The following is a 26,825-nucleotide window of genomic DNA, read 5'->3' as shown; positions in this document are numbered from 1 at the left end:
CGGCCGACCGCTTGCGCCATCACGCCACCGCACAGACGTATGTCATCCTATAATTTTCCCCCTTGAGCATTCCTTACCAACTTGCCGTTGCGGGGTCGTGAATGGCAGGATATCATATAATTCTCGGGCCCAGACGGAGGACGTAGGTAATTTACGGTCTTCCTCGGCGGTAACGGTAATGCCCAGAGCCTACGAAGGACGTCGAGGAAATAATAAATAAAGTGGCGTGAAATATTATCACCGGTTTTAGATTTTTTTGGCAGTGAAACGTCACAAGAGCGGTTTGCGGTGATATAGTGTTTTGTTTTGATTAAATTTTAGACACACGGATGTTTTTTTTCCGTGAGAATATTGAAATTTAAGATCTCTTAAATACAGGTACATATATCTGTGTATTAGTAAAGGATATTTGAATCAGGGGTAAATAGATTAGTCTGAAGCTTGTTTGGTTTTAAAATTGTAAATATTTCAAGTTTTCAAGATCTAAGCAAGAAATAAAAAGGAATGAAAAGGTGCTTCAAGGCTCAGTAACGCGGATGTGACACCCCTGAAGTTGCAAGTATCTATATGCAACGGTACCCGGTACAATTACGCGATTGCCGTGTAAAAAAATGTCTAGAACTTCTTGAATTATGGCCCGCTAGGTACATAATTAATCTAATCGAATTTAAACTATCGTGAAATATTAACTTAACTAACTTAGCGGTTTCACTCACGGGTTTTTAGTCACTCGCGCGACATGTTTCGGAGAGCCTAGACACACACACACCATTAATCTGTCTATAGTCACTAAAGTCATTATAGGTTTGTGAATAGCAGCATTCGTAGATCCTTTTTCGTTTACATTTTTGGTGAGAACCTCTTATTAGCCAAAATCTAAAACATTTAAATTCCACTCACACTCAACGTTTAAACATATTATACCTTAACACGTTCCCCGACTACTCTTGAGGCAAATCAATTCGCCACTCATTCGATTGTGTCGTACACGACAAAAGCGCCGATTTCCCCCGGCCACGATTTTCCGACTCGCAGCTCAAATTCTAAGCTGTTTCCCAACTCGACGAATGCAGCTTGAGCGAGAATTGTGTCAATTATTTTTGAGATGATTGTCTACTTGCAGCTGCTCTGTTGAAGGAATATGTACTCTTATTTATGAAAAAATTAAAATGAAAATGAAAAATTGTTTATGTAGTCTAAGAATTACTTATACAGGTAAGTGTTGGTGCCTCTTTTTAAGTAAGAAAATACCTGTGTTAAGAGGCACCGCTCTTACTTAAAATAGGTAATAAATGGTTTTAAAATAAAAATAATTACTTATAGTTTTATAATATTGTCTTCGGTTACCGCGATAGTTACTCATGAAATAAAACTATGAAAACGGATTATATCGCGTATATTGAATTTATAATACATCCCGACGTTTCGAACTCTTTACAGCGTTCGTGGTCAACGGGTGATATAATCCGTTTTCATAGTTTTATTTCATACTTATAGTTTTATTTAACGTAATGAGAAGATGGACTTGCAAGTCCATATGAGTGTGCGTGTGTGTCTCTGCGTGTGTAATGTGTGTGTGTGTGATTTAGAAAACATTGTTATTTGATTTTAACTTTTTAAAACAACTATTAATATATCCTTTCTTTTTATACTTATCATCTCGCGGCAAAAAAGGATGTAGTAAGTCATATTGACATTGGCGCACGCAATCACCTTAAAACATTCATGGGCGTTGCCGATCATACGCAATTCCCTTAGATAATTCATGATCATTTAAAAACTTGTACACCCCGTTTTTGAAAAACTCTATGCCTATACTATAAGTTTTTTGAGAAGTTCTCGGCTACCTGCCGAGCTGCTAATGATTAAGAGTAAAAAAATATGATTATGACTGTGAAATATTGCGTTTATATAAATAAATAATAAATAAATAAATAAATATATAGGACATCCTTACACAGATTGACTAAGTCCCACGGTAAGCCCAAGGAGGCTTGTGTTATGGGTACTCAGACAACGATATATATAATATATAAATACTTAAATACATAGAAAACACCCATAACTCAGGAACAAATATCTGTGCTTCTCACACAAATAAATGCCCTTACCGGGATTCGAAACCCAGGACCATCGGCTTTGCAGGCAGGGTCACTACCCACTAGGCCAGACTGGTCGCCAAGTATAAATATGTATGTATATTTTACTGCAAATATTTTTTTGTTTTTTTGTTTTATGCAAATAAATTATTTGAATCTTTGAATCTTTAAAATGTAAGGAATCGAATGATACATTTATTTATTTATTTATTTTGGTTGATAAAACCGCGTGAAAATCCGTTCACTAGTTCTTGAGTTTATCGCGAACATACATACACACAAACAGAGAGACGCGGTGGGGAAGTTTGTTTTATAAGGTGTAGTGATAGTGATATTACAGTACATTGATTACGTAAGCTTTACCTATTAGCAACGCAGCGCTCTGTAGAACAGAAATGTTATGCTTCTTTTAAAGCCCCGTATGTTTTTCTGCTCTCAGATTCTGTTGCCAGTGAATTTCAACGCTCTGGGGAGCGTCCAACCCGAACGGAAACCACAAAAATCTATTAATATTGAAATAAACCTTGTTAGTTTGACAGAGGGTACAAAGTTGAACAACAAATTTTTGAGGCTATCGGTCCACGGTTTTTATGAACAATTCATATTGTGCGGAAGCAAAGCAAGGTTAGGGCGGGTGTTTACGTATTCGTGGAAATTCGGTAACTACGAAATTTTTGCAAAACATTATTACCTACGTATAAATAAATAAATAAATAATATATAGGACATTGTTACACAGATTGACTAAGTCCCACGGTAAGCCCAAGGAGGCTTGCGGGTACTCAGACAACGGTATATATAATATAAAAAAAAACATGAACAGGACAGGACAGGAACAAATATCTGTGCTCATCACACAAATAAATGCCCTTACCGGAATTCGAACCCACGACCATCGGCTTCACAGGCAGCATTAGGCCAGAGCCAGACCGGTCGTCAAACGTAAAAAGTTAGACACAGGCTGTTTCTTCAACTTTACGGTAGTTACCATCCCTCAAATCTTGAATAGCTTTTGAAGTATGAGTTTGCATATCATAGTTAAAGGAGAATATTTTAAAAAAATTAATTGAATTATTGTAGATATAATGTTTATTGAATTGTATGTAAGAAAAGCATATTCCCAAAATGTTATTTATCAACGTATTTTTGAGTCACCCTGTATGACCCATGTTCATCTAGCTGGGTAGATAGGCTTAACGTTGTAAACACCCTGTATCATTACAATGATCCTTTTGAGATATTTCAAATTTGTCACATTTTGATGTATAAACTAATGTCCAACTAAAATAATCAAGAGAATCCCACTAAAACACACCTATCTTACCTACCTTGGGTATGTCCGCTACCAAAAGGTTGTCTGGTAGAGATAGCTTTTTAGCGATAAGACCGCCTGTTGTTTACCTGTGTTCTTTTATTAAGGTGTGCAATAAAGAGTATTTGTATTGTATTGTAAAATTTGTAATACATCACTTTTCACTTTACTTAAATTATGCTTTGCTTTTGCGTCGCGTGTCATTATTAAATTATATAGTCCCAGATACCTTTGTTACAGCTAAATACGAAACTTTATTACAAGGTGTCTAGAGAAATTAATATTTGAAGGTCCTTCGAAAGATAATTTACGCCTATTCATCTCGTAAACGAAAAGACGGATTGGTCCAAATTATAACTCCCGCAACGAAACCTTTGAAGATGAAAGGACGAACAAGTGATGTCCCTTAGATTATTTAACGGTTGAAAACACAACCATGGCACTAATTTGTCCTTTTATTTAAAATAGTACATTTTGCAAGCAAAATTGAATGCTTTCCTTTACTGAAGATAAGAAAATGAATTAAATGATTTTCTTATGAATTTTAAGGTTTTTTTTTAATGTTACCAATTTTTGCCAGTATTAATCATATAATAAAAGTAGGAAATGAATGAGCGTGTGTTATTATTGTATTAATAATTTCGTTGTGTATAGTTAATATTGAACACCTCTGCCGCTAAACAACTTTTACAGGTAATTCTGTAAATAAAAACAATTCTGTATTTAAACTATGACGTGGGGTACCTTTTCTCTGCAGCTGACTATACCTTGTACCTACTAGACTCAGTTGCGAGTGTTGCGACTAAATACGAGTAGAGGGCATTAAATGACTATTTATTATGTAGTTAACATTACTGCAATAAGTTTAAAATAAATAAATGTTTAAAAAAAACAATGAAATAAAACATTTACAAACTTATGGTCTAAAGATGGCCGTTCTCGGACCGGTGCAGTTTTCGCCAATGTTTGTTAAATTCGTCACTGTAGTCTTTAGCTACTAGTGACAGAATTTCATTGTTAGAGGCTAGCAGTCTCGCCCGGAAGGCAGCCGACCTGGCTCTCAGAATGGAGAAAAAGTCAGGGACTCTCGCGTCCGCAAACATGCCCTTCGCACTGCAGAAACGCGGTAGTTTCAACAGAATACGAAAGGCGTTGTTGTACTGTACCCTCAGCGCGTTGAAGGAGTGCCTGGTGTACCTGTTCCAAAGCTGACAAGTATAAAAACATTGGCAAAAGGCTTTGAACAGGGTCACCTTTACCTCACTCGAACAACGCGCAAACCGTCTAGCCAACATGTTGCACCGAACCGCGAGAGCCCTGCGCTCCCTCTCCATATCGGCGTCATCTTGAGATCTAAAGATACCTAAATTGTTAATACGGGATCCCTTTGTTTCACATAATTATTGAAAGTCATAATGTAATGATTGTCAGAATAACATTAGTCATAATTCTTAAACCGTTAACTTTTCACGACTTTCGTAAGGTTATCTCATAGATAGGTTAAGTTAGGTTTTTTTATGGCAATCCTGAAAAGTTACGCGTTTCTGAGAAAAACCAAATTATGACTAACGAAAATGCGGACAAACAAAATATTATGACTCAAAACTTTATGGGAAACAATAGAGATCCTGTAGAGCAGTCGAAGATTGAAAGAAAATAAAATGCAAAAAATGTTTACTTTTCCTCAATAACCGATAAAAGATGTTGACATCATACGGTAAGATGAAACTTGTGAACCGAATAAAAAGATCTTGCGTAGATTTAATACATATCACGAGGCAATAAATATCATGTTACTTGAAGAAAATACAGAGAGCGTTGAGTTAGGAGGTTTTTGAACGAATCCATAACACATGTCTCGATATCGATACAGTAAAGCAATTATATCAGTAGGATGTTTATAAAAACAAGTGGTGCTTTTAGGTTTTTAATGGTTTTTGTTCAACTACTGTACCCAAAGAGATTGAAAAAAAATACGTTACAAGAAGTTTAATGTTTAGGCATGCCGCCTGGCAGGAAGTTTTTTCAATGATTTTAAAATGCCAATTAGCACGTAAGGTTTAGTGCTAATTGATTGAAATAAATAATAGAAATAAATTTTTTTTAATAGAATATATATTTATATGTGTTGCCAATTTCTTTTTAATAGCTTTAAGTACCTATTTACTTGCAACTTGCGGGATTAATTTTTTTTATGGCGTAATATACCGCCAAAAAAATGTCATAGTCAGTTTAAAAACATCAATTGCAAATCCTACAAATGGATACACCAGATAAAAGTGGATATTTAATGACGATGACCCGTTAACCTACTTAATTTCGTTGTACTGAATGGTACTTCCACTTTGGCTGTTATAAAAAGTTATATAACATCGTGTGACAGACAACATGATAGCATTGATAGTGTTTTATGTTGTCCCTGTCACATAATGTTGTGTCACATTTTATAACAACCAATATGGGAGCTCCATAATTTTGTCGTGACTTCCGGTTCGAGCGCCATCTTGATAGTTAGCATCGTGATTAATTACTTTGTTTTTTGCTCATTAATATTGTTTAAAGTGTAATATCGATAGCTTATCATACAGTAAACTAATGTGGTAGTGTGCAGTGAATGGAGAATTAATTTTGAAGCGCGTTTAACCACCATCTTGGAGTCAACGGCCGGTAGTCCACGTGCTTCTTGTAAAGTCTAGCTATCGATTTACAAGAGCTAACAAATCACCGTACACTGTCTTGTACAACCGTACAATTTTTGTCGTTTTTAAACCTCTTAATACCTTGATACTGGCGAAATAGTCCCACTGGGCTGAAGCCATAATTTTAAAAGAAGAAGAAGAATTTTGTCGTACTGTTTACACTCTGTGTGCTACCATGCACTGTCGAATATTGCGGTCCTGGGAATCATAATATCCCTCCCCAATAACACGGCCTGGATACGGTCTGGAGAGTAATTCTCCGAATACATCTTCAAGGGAAAAACGTCTCAACGACATATGAACTCAATACGGCATAATTTCATTTTTCCTTGGACGATGGAATAATCTATGGGCTTTTTGGCCGATATTTTTATATGTGATAATACATTGTTTTCACTCGTTTCAGCGGTTTCTGATATATATAAAAATGCTGCGAGAACGAATCTATTTAGCCTTCGTCTGGCAGAATTGCAAATAACAGTTTTCCCTTTGTGATTCTTTTTATTTTTTTTGTATTAAACGATTATAACATATGTGAAGATAGACCTAAAAGTCTTTTAGAATACTTTTTGACTATTTTCTTATAACCCCCCATTAATGAAATTCTTACATCAATTAAATCTATTGTACTTACGTGTTAAGCTCGAGGTCTAATCTGAACTTGTGGTTGAAAGCTTTGATGAGAAGGGAAGTCCGGTGAAAGTGTTTGCCAGTCTGAAACAAAATTAAAAACATCGTAAGTTTCTTCATTATCATTAATCGTGAATACCTGGAGGGCGCTTAGAAAAAAAGTCATCGGGTAAGTCTCGGTAGCTCAATTGGCAGCGCGATGGGCTAGTGACCCAGAGTTCAAGTCTCACCCGAGACGGTGAGTTATTTCACTTTTCCTTAATTTCTAAGCATTCTGTGGTGACAGCATGGTTGCATTTTTATCACCTGTCACTATGCCTGTCACTTTCGCACTTACATACCTACTTGTTAGAACGTGACACTGACAGGCAAGGTGACAAGGGATAAAAATGCGACCGTGCCACCGCCGCTGGACTGGAGGGCGATTTAAACTTTATACTCTGGTTACGATTTGATTGATTTGATTTAAACTGTTATGAAACAGTTTAATACACAGATCATAAAGTTCAATTCGCCCTCATGAGTCTCGATTGAAACTTATTCTATATAGAATTTTATTGATGAAAATTTAATTTTTACTTTTGTTATCGTTTGTGTATACGCTCTGTGAAAAAACAAATATCAATCATATAAACTGAAAAGATTATTTACATTCGGTGTTTATGCGAAGATACTAACATGATGTAACGAAAGCCTACCAGAACCTTGCAAATCTTTCCATTCCTTCCCCTATGTATACACGCCTTTGGGGTGGCGTAAAGCGACATCTACCGTAAGACGATTACATCCTGCCGGAAGTGTAACTTTTTCCATTTTTTCCTTTAATATAAAATTTGGAGTATCGCTCGCAGACGTATCTGCATGTTAAAAAATTGATGATGTAACGAATAAGCAGTTGTCTTGATGTACAGTCGGAGACATTTCCGGTGAACCACTTCAGATTTTTTTTACCTCGACCTTACGAGCGAGCTAAACTCCGCCTCCCATAGAGATAACCAATTACGATGCATTTAGGATTTTTTATGTTAATAATGAAAACGGCAAAAACAGGTAATGAGACAAACAATAGGTATAAGGACAGTTTATTGGTTGTTGCTGTTTTGGCTAAGCTTCGCCTCCCCATAAAGATAACCAAGGAGGCATTTTGGATTACTTATCTTAGTTTGCAAGTGCCGACCGTCACAAAGACAATGGGACGGCAATAAACTTTACCTGACCTAACCTTTTTTTTCAATACCCACTTATGATATCGTCTGACCGTGACGTTTTCGATTTTTGCCCTTAAGGTGGTTTACCGGGAATGTCTCCGATTGTACATTTTGAGGCATTCAGATAAAGTTAATGAAATATTTATTAGCACAAAAATGTTTAATGTAGTTTAAAATCCGATGTGGTATACTCTTAAAATAACTAAATGCTAAATATAATGTATATTACATGGTCAATAAATTATCTTATCTTAACTTTTATTAGTAAATAATTGTCAAAAAATATTTGTATCAACTTTTGCTTCAGTCAGTGAATCAAATAAAAGTTTTCATTAGACTTACTAGAGATGTAAGGAAATGATTTATTTAGTCGAAAATAACAAGAATGTTCAAGGAAAACATTTACTACCGTGCACTTAAAAATGCACGCTCCACCCGCAGGTAAATACGTTAATCAGAGTATACCTAGAACCGTTGTGTGTAGAGGCTTTTATTTGTTTAGTGCACCTCTTTTTACAAGCAAGCTAGGAATACTTAATAAACCTACTTTTACCGTATTAACGCATGTGTGGACTACGTTAATTCCAACGTTTTTCAGTATTCAGTATTCAGTCATTTATTGCCTTCATAGGTACATAATAAGATGTTACATAATAATTTTGATCAGCTATGAACCCTGTAGGGCACTGCAACTTAATACTCACTAATTAACTACATTCTTATCTACGTAACTTACTAACTAAGTAATTAGTAATAAGTAGCTAAGGATCACGATTATAGGTTACAATACATAATATATTAAATTTGACATTCCAATTAAAGATTATATTAGTGTGGCAGTGTGTGGTTTGGGAACGTATATTATGCATAATTGTTTACATCGTATTTTCTCGGAAACGTTCGTATTTTTCATGCTACTTCAGTTAATCTCAGTACTTTTTGTACCGAGACTGACTGAAATAGGAAGGCAATTTCATACTTTTCCATGAAAATACGATGCCATCAGAAAGAAGAAAGCGCGCAAGTGTGGTACCGCCGAACCTGCTAATTCTGGTTTGCGCATTGCTACACCGAGTAAGAGGCTGTATGTGTCGCGCCTGCATTATACCGACACGGCTGCTGAAGTGGTGGAGTATCTACACCAGAAGACCGGTTACACTCTGAGGGTGTTCCAGCTTCGATCGCCCCACTACGTGCACATCAACTGTTTTGTGGTGCGCGTGCCGCGACCGCTGCATGGGAACATCATGGGGAGCGCCGACTTCTGGTCTGGCTTGTGACGCCAATTTAACATTTGCATATATCGCACTAGTATGGTATGTGACGCCAATATCAAACATTTGCATGTATCGCAATAATATGGTCTGTGACAGCTAAATATTACACTTTTTTTCGCCTAGCCCCCATCCGCAAACCGTCCGATGAAGAACTTCGTTCCAATAAATCAAAGAGGTTTGCAAGTAGATGATAAAACAACTAACACTCTTAATTAATATTGTTTACGTCAAGGATGTCACATTTGTTATTTTAACGGAGAAAATTTAGAATTAATCCGGTTCTTACGTACCAAAATACCCCACTTTGTTGTCCCTAATTATGATTACTTCAAATAAATATTTGTATATTACAGTATTCAGTTACAGTATCAGAACATCAAACAATGGACAAACATCAAGGACGCGGCCACGCTAACAAGACTGGCCAAGAGTAGAAAATACTTTGCAAAGGTGGCCACCGACGCCCGCTAGGGCATGGTAGCAGAAGAAGATTATAGTATTAAATATTATCTTTCTTCACTTTCTTAAGGACGCTACTAAAGAAAGGACGCTTATCGCTTTTTAGCGATAAGACCGCCTGTTGTTACCTGGTTCCATTTTTTCTTTAAATATTTCTTTGTAGTTTTACATGTTTGTAAAATGTATAATTTTGGTGCGATAAAGAATATTTACTTACTTACTTACTTACCACGAGAAATTGCACACGCCTTTTCCTATCTCTATTGCACAAATTTCCTATATCGCTTCCGCAAATTGGATTAGTATTACACGCATGAAATGATGCGTACAATCGTCCAAACATAAAACCATTTCGTGTCACTTTATAAATTGACACTTCACTATATACCTAGTGAAGCAAAGTAACAGACCGTACTGATAACGGTCAAACAATCCGAATTTGTTTCGAAAAAGGGTCCTACAGCATATTTGCAAAGGACCAAGAAAATAGGTCAGTTTATACTCGCCTCTGGGGGTGCGTTCGAGTGAAAATTTTATTTCATTTGACTTACATTTAGGAGAGAGCAAATATAATTACGGGAGTTGACATTGAGGATTGATTTTTGCCGCTTCACTTAGCCCCGTGTTGCGCGGCTGAACATTTCTGAGGCTCGTTCCGATCGCTAACTCAACATAGGCGATAGCACTCAGCCTAACCAGTATAGCTGCACTCTAACTTACGTATAGTTTCTACCGATCACAGGTCGAGCTATAGTGGTTTGCTTAGAATGTTGAATCACTAGCTTTTAGAATACACGCTTGAGTTGAGCCATTGACGGTGCCAAGCGACTTCGAAACGGGAGTTCGTTAAGCGTTTTAATTTCCTTTTAAAGATGACAATGTGTAAGGAATGGATTGGGTTTGGAAGTCAAAATAGAAAATGCCATTCATTTGCACAGTCAGAATTGAAAGTCGCTGCCATGATTTTGAAATGAGACGAAATTCGCTGCTATTTTGTTTTTTACCAGATTGCTACAGCTTGCTTTCCGGCGTAAAATCGGAACCATATGATTTTTAACAGTCTGTGTCAAAACTATTAACGGGTCTTAGGCCAGGATTACACTTGTAAGTTTTACTTACGTAAGTAAGGACAAAGCTATTTGCTAGAATGAGATAACGATATTTATATATCATTCTGTAGTATAGCTGTGTCCCTACTTACGTAAGTAAAACTTACGAGTGTAATCCTGGCCTAACGCGATTAATTTTCATTATTTTACCTTTTTTCAGACGTTTCAGCTAGGTTGTAATAGCTGTGGTCGCGAAAGACACGTTTAGTGTTGTTTACCAATATCTCAAACATTTTGCTGGGACTTTACTCTTCCGTGATCACAGCTAGTGCAACCTAGTTGAAACGTCGGAAAAAGGTAAAATAATTTGACTAAGGTGTAGAGTTTGTGAAGTTAGGGCTTATAAAGTTATAAGCTTGGCTCTAGAAGAGATCTGATAACTTTTTTTAACAGTGCGAGCTTTATGGTTTCGTCTTGGTAACATTTTACATGAAAAAGTTTTTGATCATCAGTGAGTGAGTGAGTGAGTGACGAAATCGGGTTTTTTACCTATTATAGCTATGTAATTGAATTTTTTTATACTTAAGTCCACTAATGACATAATATTCCGAGAATTTTGTTTATCTGGTAGGTATAATCCAAACCCTAGTTATGAGGGTTCAAGAAAATGACGAAGTGCTTCGAGAAAAGGTAGGTAGTGCCCTCGATTTGCTAGTCTTGGCGGGGCACTGCCGTGCCCGCAGATAGAAGTTCGACGATTAAAATAACTTACAATGCGTGTGCTATCGTAGATTTATCTTGGTCTAATTTGTAACGAACACCTATGGTATCTCTAACTTCCAATAGACTTCTAAATACCACATTGTTTTTGACAGTTTGTGAAATTACAAATTTATATTATGTTGGTCATGGCTGCCATCTTCCTACAAATTCCTTTCACTGTGACCTAAATCAATTCGACTATGCCAAATTTAAAGAGCGCAAAAGTGGCCATGGGATTAATTTTATGCCATCTAACTTTTTGTTTAAACGATTGTGTCATTTTCAAGCAAAAGGTAACACATTGTCGCTTGCCATAAGGACGCTCTGACAGGTATTTCGTATAAAGATACGAGCAATTTTCTTCCTTATGGTAAGCGACAATGTGGTACTTTTTGCTTGAAAACGACACAATTAGAATCTGCCTCAAGATGCCCTAATTATTGCACCAAATACGTTATCATATTTCGCCGTATTTCCTCAAAATTACGTTATAATGACGTCAAAGTAAAATAATTACTTTGATTTATAAATAAGTTCATAAATACGGACCCAACCCCCGACGTAATGAGGTAATCCTACACTTACCCCCGTTTCTTTGAACGAAACAGAGCAAAAACTCAAAGAGATGATGAACTTATTATCAAATGTATGAAAGAACAAGGAAATGGGCAATGTTTGAGCAAAAATGCGCCTTTGAACGCATGGAATATGGTCTAAAATGTATAATGTTAAGTAACATAATTATGTGAATATGTTATGAGTGTGACGTTTTAGAGTGGTTCCTATTGGATCGAGTATTATTATAAATGGCTTATTGAGATTATGAGAAGCGAAAATGCACTTTACAAGACCTTTCAGAGGTTAAAGAAGTTTAGTGACGCTTTTTGAAGCCGGTTTCAGTGTTACGTTTTTAGGGTTCCGTACCCAAAGGGTAAAATTCAATAAAATTAATAATAAATGCACAAATATATGCATAAATGCAGTTACACATAAAAGGTACGGTACCTGACTTTAATTGCCCGACTTGCTACTTGGTGCTGCGGCAAATAAGGTGATATTTGTTACAAAATAACAAAAATCCGAAAGTACAAATGGGACTCGCCCACCGAGGGTTCCGTACTTTTTAGTATTTGTTGTTATAGCGACAACAGAAATACATCATCTGTGAAAATTTCAACTGTGACAGACAGACGGACAGCGGAGTCTTGTATAGTTAACGCTATCTCTACTGAGCTCGTTCACTTACCTGTACTCAGAGATGGGCATTAATCGATTAATATTTTAGTTAACTAATCAATCGATTAAAAATATCAATCGTCATTTTTTAATCGCGATTAATTTAGTTGCGATTAAATTAGTTGTGAGAATGTTCGACTAACAACTAAATTAGTTTTAGTTTCAATCGACTAAATTTCACGATTAAATCTATATTAAAACTACGTAGTCGCCCGTTTTTGCATTTTTTATCTTGCAATATGTAACTACAAGTACGTATGTATGTAACATACGGAGGTACTCGTATGTTGTAACTATGTTAGTTTGGGTAGAATTTTGCGACTTATTTTGAAGCAGATATCTTCATCCGATTGAGCTAAAATTATGTATACACGTTTAATTTGAAATGCTTGAATGACAATGCAAATAATGCCATAATATTATTATAACGATATATTGGTAATAACGACAAATAGCGAAAAACTGTATTGTTTACAAATCGCAAACAATAAAGTAGGTTGGTGCATCTATACTTATAATAAAGCGGAAGAGGGTCGAAAGTCTGTACATGGAAGATATTCGAAAAAAAATTGGCTGGGGATACTTAGAATCGATAACAGAACACATTCCAACAGTTTTTAGAATTTTTGTCTGTTTATCTGTTTATCTGTTTGTCTGTTTATTTGACCGCGCTACAAATGAAAACGGCGGAACGGATTTTGATGCAAACTTTACTAATCTGTCGAAAAAATCCACGGCCAGGTTATAGGCTATAAAAATTTGAGAAATTTTACCCCTAAGGGGGTTAAAAAGGGGGATGAAAGTTTGTATGGAGTTCAAGATTTATTTTAAGCTAGCAATTTGAAACTTCGTAAGAAGATATATTATTGAAATACAAGAAAACTAATTTCAGCGTTTTTGAAAATTCATCCCATAAGGAGGTGAAATAGAGGTTGAAAGTTTGTATGGAGTTCAATTTTTTTTTTGAGTGCGTTACTTGAAACTTTGTATAATGGGCATATTATTATAATACAGGAAAAGTAATTTTAGCGTTTTCAAGAATTCGTCACCTAACAGGGTTAAAAGGGGGTTGAAAGTTTGAATCCATTACAAATGCTTTGAAACTTCTTAGAAATGTATGATAGACGATTACAAAAAAACTAATTTTGACGTTTTTGGAAATTTAACCCCTCAGGGGGTTGAAAAGGGGATGAAAGTTTGACTTGGGGTGCAAATTTTGCAAAACGTTAATTATATTAAAAAGCAAGAAATTTTTTTTCAGCGTTTTTAAAAGTTCATCCCCCATGGAAAAAGGGGTTAAAAACTTTATCTTGATAACTATATCATTTTAGCTACTAGGCCAAGTTAGGTATCGTTTTTGTATAAATCGGGTATGCCGAATTCATTTATGATATCAAAATGACACCATTCCCGAGTGAAAACACAAAAAAAATGAAAAAAACTTTTTTTAATTTCTCTTTACGCTTAAACCGCTAAACCGATTTAGATAAAATTTGGTATAGAGATAGTTTGAGTCCCGTGGAAGAACATAGGGTAGTTTTTATCCAAAAAATGGAGACTGCGTTTGCATGGAGAAGCGGCCGTGCCCTTTCCTCTTAATAATGGTCACGAATTTTTCAGTAAATGTCAAACGATTTGGGACTTATACGCGTTACCATGCCTTCCCGAAAAAAATCGAATCTTTCGCGAAAGTCTCGCAATGCATTGCGGCCACAAGGGGCACGGTCTCAGGAGTCTAAGAAAAACCACGGTGAGAGACTCAGTGGCGCTAGCCAGGCAGGTCGCTTCGCTTTCGGCTGAAACGGCAAGCCAGCGCGAGTCTCGATTGTGATCCCAAATACATCGTACGCAATACATATATAGGCGCAGATCCTGACGGAGTGTGGCGCCGGAGAAGCCGTGTTCATCCTGCGTATCCCCCTCCATTCCGAGCAACTTCCCGTTCCGCTTTAAGCGCCTACAGGTCCCCGTGAGCGCCTGCTTCGCTATGACTATCAACAAGTCGTAGGGGCAGACGCTACGCAGTTGCATTTCCCACTCCGAAAACAACAAAAAAAGGGGCAGACACTGCCCGCCGCCGGCGTCATGCTTAGACTGATTTCACTGGAGGACCGATTTGGATGACATGATTTTGATGGGAACACCCAAATATTCCGAAATACGTTTTTTCGATTTTTATAACCACGACTTTCATAATCCCGATTATTTATAAGTCCGAAATATCAAAATTACGATTTTTAAAAACACGATGGAATAAAATCACGAATGTGCTATTTCCGAAAACTTTAAATCCGATTGTCACTTGACAGAAAGCTTAAAGTTCCGATTTTACACTTTTCCGAAAATATTTTTTTTCCGAATTCCTAAATTCCGAAAAATCATTGTCCGATCGGAAATAAAATAATTCGGTATTCAGAAATTCGGTTTTTTAAGATTGGAAAAATGAAGTCCGTGATATTCAAATGAAGACTCACGTTTTAGTAATTATTACGGGTACCTGTCGTGCCGCGTCATGGCATTCGGCATAAAATATTTTTGGCATAAAAATTCGGCATAAATAAATTAGACAGAACTGCGAACCGGAACTGTTGCTAGAAGTGGGTTAGGTTAGGTTAGAACTGCGACCCCCAAGAAAACAAACTGTTGCTAGAAGTGGGTTAGGTTAGGTTAGAATTGCGACCCCCAAGAAAACGAACTGTTGCCAGAAAAGTGGGTTAGGTTAGGTTATAACTGCGACCCCCAAGAAAACGAACTGTTGCCAAAAAAGTGGAAATTTAAAAATTGGGATATTTAAAATAGGAATCGGATAAGGGCAATTCCGAATTCGTGATTTTGAAAATCGTAAATGTTAAATTCGGTGTTTGCCACCATCGGAATTATTATAGTCGAAATTATGTAGTTCGGAATTTACAAAATTCGGCTTTTTGGGTTTTCGGAAATATAAATCTTCGTGATTTTCATCATTCGTAATTATGACAGTCGGAATTTTGATGGGTCGAGCATTTAAAAATCGGAATGATAAAATTCGACATTCTAAAATTCGGAATAATATTTTTTCGGAAATATGTAGTGTACCCGATTTGGATAGGTACAGTCAAGGACGTAAAAATACAAAAATGGTACTGTATCGTTCGATATACACCTACTACTCTATGCCGTTTAAATCACGTCAAAAATTTGAATAAGGGCAACAAAAACCTTTTGGAGTGTAATTTTATTTAGTGGTAGCAAAGAGGATGTAATATTATAGAGCGGTACTGTCATAGTAAATTTTGTAACCACACTGCCATCTATCGACACACTTTAAAACTAAAAATGAAGATTTATTAAAATACGATAAAATGTATTTAAATATGGATAAACGATCTTTTTTATTTGCATTAATTATTTTTATTTTTTTGACCCATGTTCTTTCACTGATATGCGTTAAAATTGTTAAATAATAACAAACGAAACCGTTAACGCCCTCTATACGAGAGTAGCCAAAAGGTAGTAGCGACATCTGATCGAGAATCAAATTTTCGTGATTTTCGAGGCACGTTTTTTCCTTAGACTGTATCCATCTATTACGGAGTTATATCTATCTTTGGTGGTAGGTACCTAATTGTAAAATATTTTATCTGGACTACAGTCCTCTAGCGTATCCATTTGTCAACTTTACTTTAAGTTCCGTCTCCCGGGGACAGGGAGATAAATTAGGGGTGAATTAGCCGCTTACTGACACAGACCGAATTCCACGCAGGCGAAGCCGCGGGCACAGCTAGTTATTAATACTTTGAATTATACGATACTGAGTAAATCTTAGACATAGAAACTATCAATATTTTGCTGTCTCTGACAATAGTAAAACTCTTTTTAGTGTCACGCGGTGACAAAACAATGGGATAATCCTACTTACCTGGAACTGGAAGTTGTTTGTTGCATTTTGGTGCAAGTGCCGACGCATCTTCTAAAAATAACACGTTCTATTGAATGACACATCTGCATGTTGTTTATTATATACGCGGTCTATTTTGTTTTTAACGTGTGGTCATTAAACTTACTTACTTTAGTAGCAAAATAATAGTGAGAACAGATCTCACTCCTTAGAAACGGTCAAAATATCGTAAGTAATACATGACTATTTTATTTTTAAACATCCGTTAAGATGTCCTAATCAGTCTGTCAACATAGCCATACCGAGGTATTCTATTCAATTTGCTTCTAACATTAGTCGCGAGAAAATAGTCTAACTAATTAGTCGATTACAAAATTTAGTTGTCCGAAATCAATCGGCAACTAATTTAGTTGCAACTAAATTAGTTGCACTCTATACAACTAAGATTGATCAATCGTCGTTTTCAATCGTCAGTCGCAATTAATTCTTGTAATCTTAATCGTTAATCGTTAGTCGATTACATTTTGCCCATCTCTGCCTGTACTAACAATGGCATTCTGTTAAACAAAAGCCATTACTTCTTTTGTGTGAGCGCGTGGCCATTGTGTGTGAGCCTCAGGCACAAAAAGGCCACCCGCTCACCCAAAAGAAATAATGGCTTTTGTTTAACAGAATGCCATTGTTAGTACGTAAGTGAACAAGCTCAGTAGAGATAGCGTTAACTATAATAGAGTCCCGTTTTTGCCCTTCGGGTACAGAACCCTAAAAACAGCACAAAATATAATTTAAAATATTAACGTCGAACGAAATCATATACGATTATTTTCGGTATTCCGTTAAAACGTCTCACGTGATGACACGTAATGCAATCACGAATACCCCCCATTCAGTATGGAGGGGGGTATTCTGTGTCGGATTATCGTACGGCGTTGCAATTTAATAATGCGCCGCCCAAGGCAAGGACGATGGAAATTGTTGATTAAAATGTGTTCCCGGATTTTATCGTTAAAAGATCAAAGGGAATTATTGAACAACTTTGTAAAACGCTGATCATTGACAGATTTGTCGACTTTTGAGTTTAGAAACAAACGCGGAATTAATGCCAATGGCACTCCTGCAGCTATTTTTGTCATAGGCGCCTTCCGACATCCGATATAGGAAAAGCGCTTCCGATACATTCAGATGTCGGAGCCTCGCGTCAGCTGTCGGATCGATAATATTTGTTTGTGTGCGTATGTGTAGGGATAATGCTTTTTGTAGTGTGCGTGACCGCTAAAGACTGCGCCCGAGCACACCCCCGCGGTCTGATTGGACAATGTGAAAACGCTCTTACATACTTAATTGTCTAATAAAACTTAATCCAGCGTTTACTAAAAAAAACCCAGTTTATATCAAAAATACAATGGTAAAATACAAGTGACTATACTTCTTGCGTAAACATCTTACAGGCCAATTCGAACATCAGAATGATATTTGAATCATTAGTTATCGTGCGTCTCGCCCGCGTCAATACATGCATGGACAAGAACGGGCGAAATGCACGATAACTAAAAAGAACGTGATTCCAATATATTTTATTACAAACGGGTGTTCGGGCATTGTAATCTTTTTAATATGAGGGTATGCCGTTTCGGAGCAAATTCGGAGGTAGATTCAACACCTCTGACTGTCAATCACCGCGGTTCGGGCGCGGACTGCAACGCATGTTCCTCTGTGTGTTAATATTTCCAAAATTCGGTATTTCGGTGGTGTTTGCGAACAATCAGTTTCCAAGACGTGTGTGACGACCTCTCAAGGCCCTGGAAGTGCTAGCTAGCTGAAGAAGGATCCCCGAAAATCATCGGTGTGTGCTCAAGGTTAGTGGCTATCCCATATTGGTTGATTGCAATGCCTGTCCAAAGTTTTTACTATGCTAGGGAACCTAGGACCAGCTGATTTATCGAAGGGTTCATAAATACGTGAACAACGGGTCTACCGCAATTTAATTTCATTGTTTTTACCTTAAATTCCGAAGTTTCAGCTGAGTTGCACCAGCTGTGGTCACGGAAGAGGTGGTAAAAACAATGAAATTATACCAACGGGTCTACCGTTGGTATAATTAAATGTGTTCAAAATGCGAGAGTTTAGTATTTTTTTTTTTTTTTTAATCTATTTAATAAAGGGGTTTTATCATATTTGATGATGGCACCCCCATTGTTACAAATCAAAATCACAAATTTACCTTCGCTTAATTCCTAAATTGACAATATAAATTGAGTATAATATACAAATCTCATTCTGATATCAGTAATCGTTCGAAGTGGCCTGTTAGATGTCGTAGATAACTGTTTGTTAGAAAACCGGACAAGTGCGAGTCGGACTCGCTCACCGAGGGTTCCGTACTTGTTAGTATTTGTTGTTATAGCGGCAACAGAAATACATAATCTGTGAAAAATTTAACTGTCTACCTATCACGGTTCATGAGATACAGCCTGGTGACAGACAGACAGACGGACAGCGGAGTAATAGTAATAGGGTCCCGTTTTTACCCTTTGGGTACGGAACCCTAAATAATGAACTAAAAAAAAATTAGAATTATTCTTCCCTTCGTGGAGCAACAAAAATGTCGCCAAAGATGTCCGAAAACGCTTGTAAAATCATGAACACCGCAGTAATTTAGACCCGCGACAATGTTTATCGAATTAGAGACCCTCGTCCTCTGACCCATAAACGTGTATTGACAGCAACCCTCCTCAGCACCCATAATTATGTTGGGATTATTATACTTAGTTTATATCATCTACGTATGTCCAGACGTACCGTTCAAAATTATGACTTATTGTACTAGAAATATGATTGAGTTTTAAACAGTCGTTGATGGTCTACTGTAAAATAGGTCATCGATTTATTAATTTCGGAAGGGTTAATGTATAGCCTGAATCTTTATTAGGTATAGGTGGATATTTTATAATGGATTTGAATGGTTTTAAGCATACAAGTTGACATTTTAGGAATAGTTTTCATACCGTCTTTTACAAAATGACAATTTTTTTTTATGACAATCATTTAACTCAAACACAACGTATTATCTTTACAAAAAATGCTTTGTTACACAAATGCAAACGTTGGTTAAAACGTTAAATGCTTTTTAGGCCTAAAACGGTAATAAATAAATAATAAATAACTGTAGTCTCTGACAATGGCACGCGCCGTAGCACGCGCTCAGACACAATGGCACACAATGGGCGACCGCTCGCACAAAAGGAACAATGGCTTTTGTTTGCAGTAAAAAAATATTGTCAACGTGTTTTGGGCCATCCTGCCATCTATTGTAATAACGATATTATCTTAGAGTATACTTTAATTCCTTTTAACTTATAGTTGTTAGTTTTTCATAATTTGTATTGTTTTTGATTATCATTGTTAACATTTTCTAATTAATATATGCTTGCATGCCAAATAATTGACGATCATAATATAAATTCATATAGATTAGTGTAAGAATAATTTATATTGTAATTTATCATTATGAAATAAATAAACCAAACTATACCAACTGAGTAGTCACAAAACCGTGCGTGTTTTAGAAAAACGGTAGTACTGACGTTTGCGTGCATGTATTTAATGAGCTTAACACGATATATTACACAAATGAATTGAAGTTACATCTATTTAATTATACAAACGAGTCTAGTGCGATTTAATTTCATTGTTTTTACCTTAAATTCCGACGTTTCAGCTGAGTTACACCAGCTGAGCTGAGTTGAACAATGAAACTAAATAATATGTGTTCAAAACGCGAGAGATTAAAGTGAAGTTACAATTATATTCCCACAAGAAATTGTAGAAATTAAAAAGTGGCAATACTGTAGCGACGTCTCGTTTTCTTAGAATGATTTGAAAGGGACGACACTACAGTATTGCCACTTTTTAATGTCTACAATTTCCTGTCAGACTGTACAACAACATTTTCTCATAAATAAATGCCTGAAGCACTAACATATTTTTCTATTAAGGACACCTCTCTGTCAGCTAAATAAAAGTCAAAGAAAAACGTACCTCCCTGTTTTATCAGTGTTACTTTGATATGTCCAAAGATAGATATAACTCCGTAATAGATGGATACAGTCTAAGGAAAAAACGTGCCTCGAAAATCACGAAAATTTGATTCTCGATCAGATGGCGCCACTAGTTTTGGCCCACTCTCGTATAGAGGGCGTTGACTGTTTCGTTTGTTATTTATAATTTTAACGCATACCAGTGAAAGAACATCGGTCAAAATCATATAAAAATAATTAATGCAAATAAAAAAAATCATTTATCCATATTTAAATACATTTTAACGTATTTTTATAAATTTACATTTTTAGTTTTAAAGTATGTCGATAGATGGCAGTGAATTTACAGTGGTTACAAAATTTACTATGACAGTACCGCTCTATCTTATTATATCCTCATTGATATGTCAAACAGAAATTCCATATTTTAGTCAAATTGTATGGTACCTACTCGTAGGGTATTATTATCACTGTAAGTACCATTGTTAAGTATCGACACCTCAGCTCATTCACCTTTAATTTCTCCGTCTTCATCTCGACTACCAAATACTAATTAATTGAATTTTAATAGAACTATTTCGAAGCACAAAGTCTCTTGTTTAACTACACAAAGAACTAACAAGACGATATCTCCAAGAAACTCTTTACAAATTGTCCCAATAGTTTTCACTTCAACGCGAAAGGACTAATCTTGGTAAGCAATAGCGAAACTTACGTCGGTTGTGTTCTAAAGAGTTTCGCCTCGCTGTGTTACTTTGAATTGCTGAAGACGGCGATTGACTAGCTAGTATTTTGAATCGTAGAATCTTCTATATTTCAATACGTACTTGTGCTTGTTATTGTTATGAACTACGGATATAGTTGTACTTTTATCATCTGTTTATTATTAACTACACAAAGAACCAAGACAATATCTCCAAGCGTAGAGTAACTTATACTAGAGCGGTACTGTCATAGTAAATTTTGTAACCCCAGTAAATTCACTGCCATCTGTCGACACACTTTAAAACTAAAAATGAAGATTTATAAAAATACGATAAAATGTATTTAAATATGGATAAATGTATTTTTTTATTTGCATTAATTATTTTTATGATTTTGACCCATGTTCTTTCACTGATATGCGTTAAAATTGTTAAATAACAAACGAAACCGTCAACGCCATCTATACGACAGTAGGCCAAAGCTAGTAGCGCCCTCTGAACGAGAATCAAATTTTCTGTGACGACAGATAATAAAAAAACGACCATTTTAGGTTAGTTTATTATATTAGGTACCTAGATAATTTCGCGGGCGGCGTCATATTTCGGCGGTTAGGTGGGAATCCCACACCAGAACAGGTGACGCAGCAAAAGACTTATGTCGCAAAAATTATTTTTAGTTTTTAAGATTATAATTATTGCATGTATGTTAGCCTGTACGGTGAGTATCTATGGCCTTTCGTTCATCATCATCATCATAACTCTTAAGAGCCTGGCTCTTGTCGGTGGAGTAACCGCCACTCCGTTCTTCCTTCTGCCGCTGTTTTGAGCTCCTGATACGTCACTACGTTGATTTTCTCTTTGGCTTGGTCCAAAAACGCACGTCTCGGTCTTCCTCTGCCTCTGCTTTTTTCTATTCTTCCTTCTATTATAGACTTTATGTAAGTATCGTGACGTATCAGGTGCCCCAACATGTTTCCCCTTCTGTTTTCAATCATTCTCAGCAGAGATCGCTTCTCACCCACCAAGTCCAACACTTCTGCATTCGTTTTCCTCTCCTTCCAGCTTATACCTTCCATTCTTCTCCATGTCCACATTTCAAAAGCGCTTAGTCTGTCTCTATCACGCTGGGTTAATGTCCACGTCTCGCTACCATATAACGCTATACTCCAGACGTAGGTCTTGATAAATCGCTTTCTAATGTTTCGAGATATCTTTGCCTTTCGTTGTCTAAAAATAAATGTTTTTATTTATTTATCAATATTTACACGTCCATTGATTAAAAAAGAGCGTTGTTAATCAACTTAACTACTAAGTTTTCTTTAAACAAGAGTCTAAACATCTGATATTTGTAAAAAAAGCCACGTCAACACACCAAAACAAAATGAAACAAGTACGTTTTATTTTATTTCGATACCCAAAATACCTCTTGAGCCTTGCCCTTCCCAAATGCCTCGAATAGAGCGCCCGGAAAATTCCCCCCAAAATATGCCAATAAACGAAATAAAATTAAGTCCTATGGCGGGTCTTTTTACCGATTTAATACTATCCAGGGCCGAAATTATTCCTACGATTGGATTGAGCACATGAAAGGAATATTATGTATTAGTTCCATTTACTTTTTGAGGGGTTTCAAGTGGTTGAAAATGGTTTTTATCTCCTTATTGTAATAGGGAATAACGAGATCTGGCTAAACGATAATTCTGCAAGTCGTCATTTTATCTCTTTTTTATCAATGGGATCATTTTACAGGCTTTACAGAGATAGTCTAACAGGTCAATTCGAAAGTACACTGACATCAGAATGGTATTTGAATCATGATTGTTATCGTGCATTTCATTCGTATTTGTCCGTAGGTACATATATGTATTGGCGCGGGCAAGAAACACGATGTACACTACCGCTCAAAAGTATTTAACTATTCAGGCACCCGCAATTTTCACCATACAATTGTATAAGTACAAAAATTATTTTCAAAATCATACTGTTCGATCGCAGGCAAATGACTCTCTTACACGTTGGACTGAATTTTCATTTAGGTAAATATATTGAGCCACAAATTGTTGACAAAGAGATCCTTTAAAATTTCGAATACTTTATGCAACGATTTAGAAAACGATTTATGGATTTTTTTACGCTTGCCATTTGGTAAATAGGCAATGTACACGAATATTCTGCACATTATTTTGAAGCTCGATATGTCTGTTAAATTAAAAAAGTAAACTGCACAAAAAACTGTTACCCGACTGCGACTTAACGGTATAATTCCTGAAGTCGATTTTGTATACAATTGTATGGAAAAAATTACGAGTACCTAAATAGTTATGAGCGGTAGTGTAACTAAATATTAAATAACATGATTAAGGGCCTGTTTCACAATATCCAAGTAAAGTATTGGATAGCTAATTAACAAATAAATTAACTTCCAGATAAAATTTCCTACAAAAAAGCACTTTATCCAGCAGATAAAGCTTATTTGGAGATTGTGAAACGCCAACGATGACTTTATTCGTCAGATAAGTGGCAAGTAGCTTATTCAGGACTTCACTTGGACATTGTGAAACAGGCCCTAAAATATCATTCTAAAATATATGTTCCGGTTTCAGAGTTAATCCATTATATTTCGTGGGTCTTCATTGAAATAGGCCTGGGATGATATAATATTCATTGCACGACCTTGACCGTACCAAAAGGCACCCGTATAACAATAACTTAAGCTTTCGGCACTCGGAAAAGTTAAAGCGACAATAATAAGGCATACATGTTATACAGTCATCGGAATCTCCCTCAGTTTCCCAACATTAGTTTTATGCCTTCTCTATCATCTGTAAGTCATCGTGCAAGCATAAGCATCCACACGATCGTCTGCATAACTTCTTCTTCTTAATTATCGTTATTGTTTAGTTTTAGTTATGTAGTTTTAGTTTTAGTAGGGATATCTGTTTATGTACCGATTACAACGCTGTCTTAAAATTAATGCCTGAACTCCTAGTGGGAATTGTGTTAGGATGCATGCTAAACCTATAATTTTATAATCTTATCTGTGTATTCTCACTGGCCTGTATCTGTTTTTTTCCCCAATAAAGAAAATAAAATAAAATAACACAACCACCCGGCGATTCCTTTTGATGCGTGCCCAAAAAACCGACAACTCACGGGTAGCAGGCGATGATAGACGATGACTGGCGGGGACTGCCGAGTATGCCCTCTACACTATCGTGCCCGCTAGTCATCGTCTATCATCGCCGATAGAGGAGCCATAAAAGCTTGTTTTTATTTCATTAAAAGAACAAAAGGTATGTTCCCGGACGGGCCGAGAAATAGTAACCAGAAATAATATACAGTATAAATATTATTCCCGCCCAATAAAAACAGAGTGGAAATGAGAAAAGCGTCGTTATTAAAAATGTATTTAATATCCTGTATGTACAATAATTTACCGAGGATCTAAACCTTGTCGGTAGATTTTTTTCTATACAATAACTTGCTATACAATGTATATAACTATCTACTTATTTATTTTTTATGAAACTAATAGTTTTAAGAGGATAGTGGACAAGCGTTTCTCCATACAATCGTAGTCCCTAGTTTCCTCGCTAAATACTGACATTAAAGAAAATATTTTTACACATTGTATTTTATGTTAACCATATCAATGTTTGACTTTTTTTATTATTGTAAGTGTTATGAGCGAAAAACAACTTTCATACAAATTACTAAATGCTCCTAATTCTTATAGTAATTATAATTTACGCGTACGCGACTCTCGCGCGGTCATTCATTTTTTCTTAAGCGTCGATAAAGAAAGTCAATATTCAGGAAAAAGTTTTGGTACATTAATGTGCCTAATTTAATGGCTTGGGTGTTTCAGTCCATTAAAAACCTAATGACAACAAACGACGTACTTACGAACGTATTGCATTCTAAGTAGACGTCGATAAAATTATTACTAATAAAATAAAGGCAGCGTAATAGAAAAAAAGGCCTAAAACTGTTTAAAAATACCTAGACCTAAGATATATATATAGTAAGTAAGTAAGTATTATAGGACATTCTTACACAGGTTGACTATGTCCCACAGTAAGCTCAAGAAGGCTTGTGTTGTGGGTACTTAGACAACGATATATATAATATACAAATACATAAATACATATAAAACACCCAAGACTCGGGAACAAATATCTGTGTTCATCACACAAATAAATGCCCTTACCGGGATTCGAACCCAGGACCATCGGCTTCACAGGCAGGGTCACTACTCGCTAGGCCAGACCGGTCGGCGGTGTTTTCTGGCAATATATATATATATATATATATATATATATATATATATATATATATATATATATATATATTGCCAGAAAACATGTTAACAAATTTTCACAGTGACTGACACTAGGCTGAGCCTGTCCTGCCGAGTCCCTTACAAATAAAAATAATTAAATTGTTCATATTCGATTGTAGTTCAAGTTATAACAGTTTTTCTCATTTATCATACCAACTAAACTTGCTTCGGTTATTAATTTTCTTTTCCACCGGTCCACAAGCTCATTTTTCTATTATCATCCATCAAGCTCGTGACATCGTCTGAACAACATACCTCCACATACTTGCCAAACTATTTACTTTCCGCGCAAGGCCGAAAAAAATAAACAGAGACGCTAACCATGTTTCGAGAAGAAGCATCGCCGGAAAGCGTACACAAATCTCCGCTCAGATTAACACGATGTGTATTTTACACGTAAACAATATATGTATGTATGTATATTGTCGGGGCCGGAACGGGAACACACTATTTTATGCGGCCGACGTTGGGTGTTGTTTTTCGTTTGAACAATTTGAATATGGAACGGTAACGGTATTCAATCTAGGAATAGACTAAAGGCAGGTTTTGTAATAACGAAGGATTCACGTTGTAAGTGGTTGTTTTTTTATGTTCTAATGTTTTCTTTAAAAAAAATTGTTACCTCTTTTTTATGCACGTATTCCTATCCTGTAAAGTCTCCCTTCAGTTCGTCAAAGGTGTCATGCTCGTCCCGCCATCTCCGATTTTAAATAGTCCTATCCTCTAGCAGCCCAGGTACCTATAAAAAGGCCTTCCATTCCATTGTACTTTGAAACTTTATTTTGGTCTTGGCAAGTTTGGATTCGTTGGGCGGCTAGAGGTAATGCAATTATGAGTTGTCAAAATGGTTATACTCAAACTAATATACACCTGCAGGTATCTTGAACCTTTTTTAAATCTTATTTATTTTATAAGCCATACATATTATGATTAAGTCGGCATCTTGAACCTTGATACTTGTACATCTATAGCTAAGTACAAAAATATAATCGCGAATCTATTTTTGAACAAGGAAACAATCCCCAAAGTGCTCTGTTAGTACAGTTAACGTGACCTCTTACCCACTTCCCCTGGAGTACATGCATTAGAACAAGAGCAATTTATTACGTCTAAGTGTACCGGATGTTTCCGACT

At 36.2% G+C, this 26,825-nt stretch overlaps 1 protein-coding gene and 1 long non-coding RNA gene across 11 annotated transcripts in view; one reads left to right on the top strand and one right to left on the bottom strand.

Annotated features, from left to right (window-relative positions):
- Nucleotides 1-26,825, bottom strand: part of LOC134742269 (disintegrin and metalloproteinase domain-containing protein 11) — a 784,213-nt gene that overhangs the window by 256,233 nt on the left and 501,155 nt on the right. For all 10 annotated transcript variants that reach the window (XM_063675307.1, XM_063675303.1, XM_063675305.1 and 7 more), the window contains one exon: nt 6,745-6,824. In XM_063675307.1, coding sequence (XP_063531377.1) covers nt 6,745-6,824 — 80 coding nt within the window. The remainder of the gene's footprint in view (nt 1-6,744; nt 6,825-26,825) is intronic.
- Nucleotides 1-26,825, top strand: part of LOC134742286 (uncharacterized) — a 529,938-nt gene that overhangs the window by 60,066 nt on the left and 443,047 nt on the right. The window lies entirely within an intron of this gene.

Source organism: Cydia strobilella, chromosome 6, assembly GCF_947568885.1.
Source record: "Cydia strobilella chromosome 6, ilCydStro3.1, whole genome shotgun sequence".
NCBI lineage: Eukaryota > Metazoa > Arthropoda > Insecta > Lepidoptera > Tortricidae > Cydia > Cydia strobilella.
This window is presented reverse-complemented; position numbering and strand designations above follow the sequence as displayed.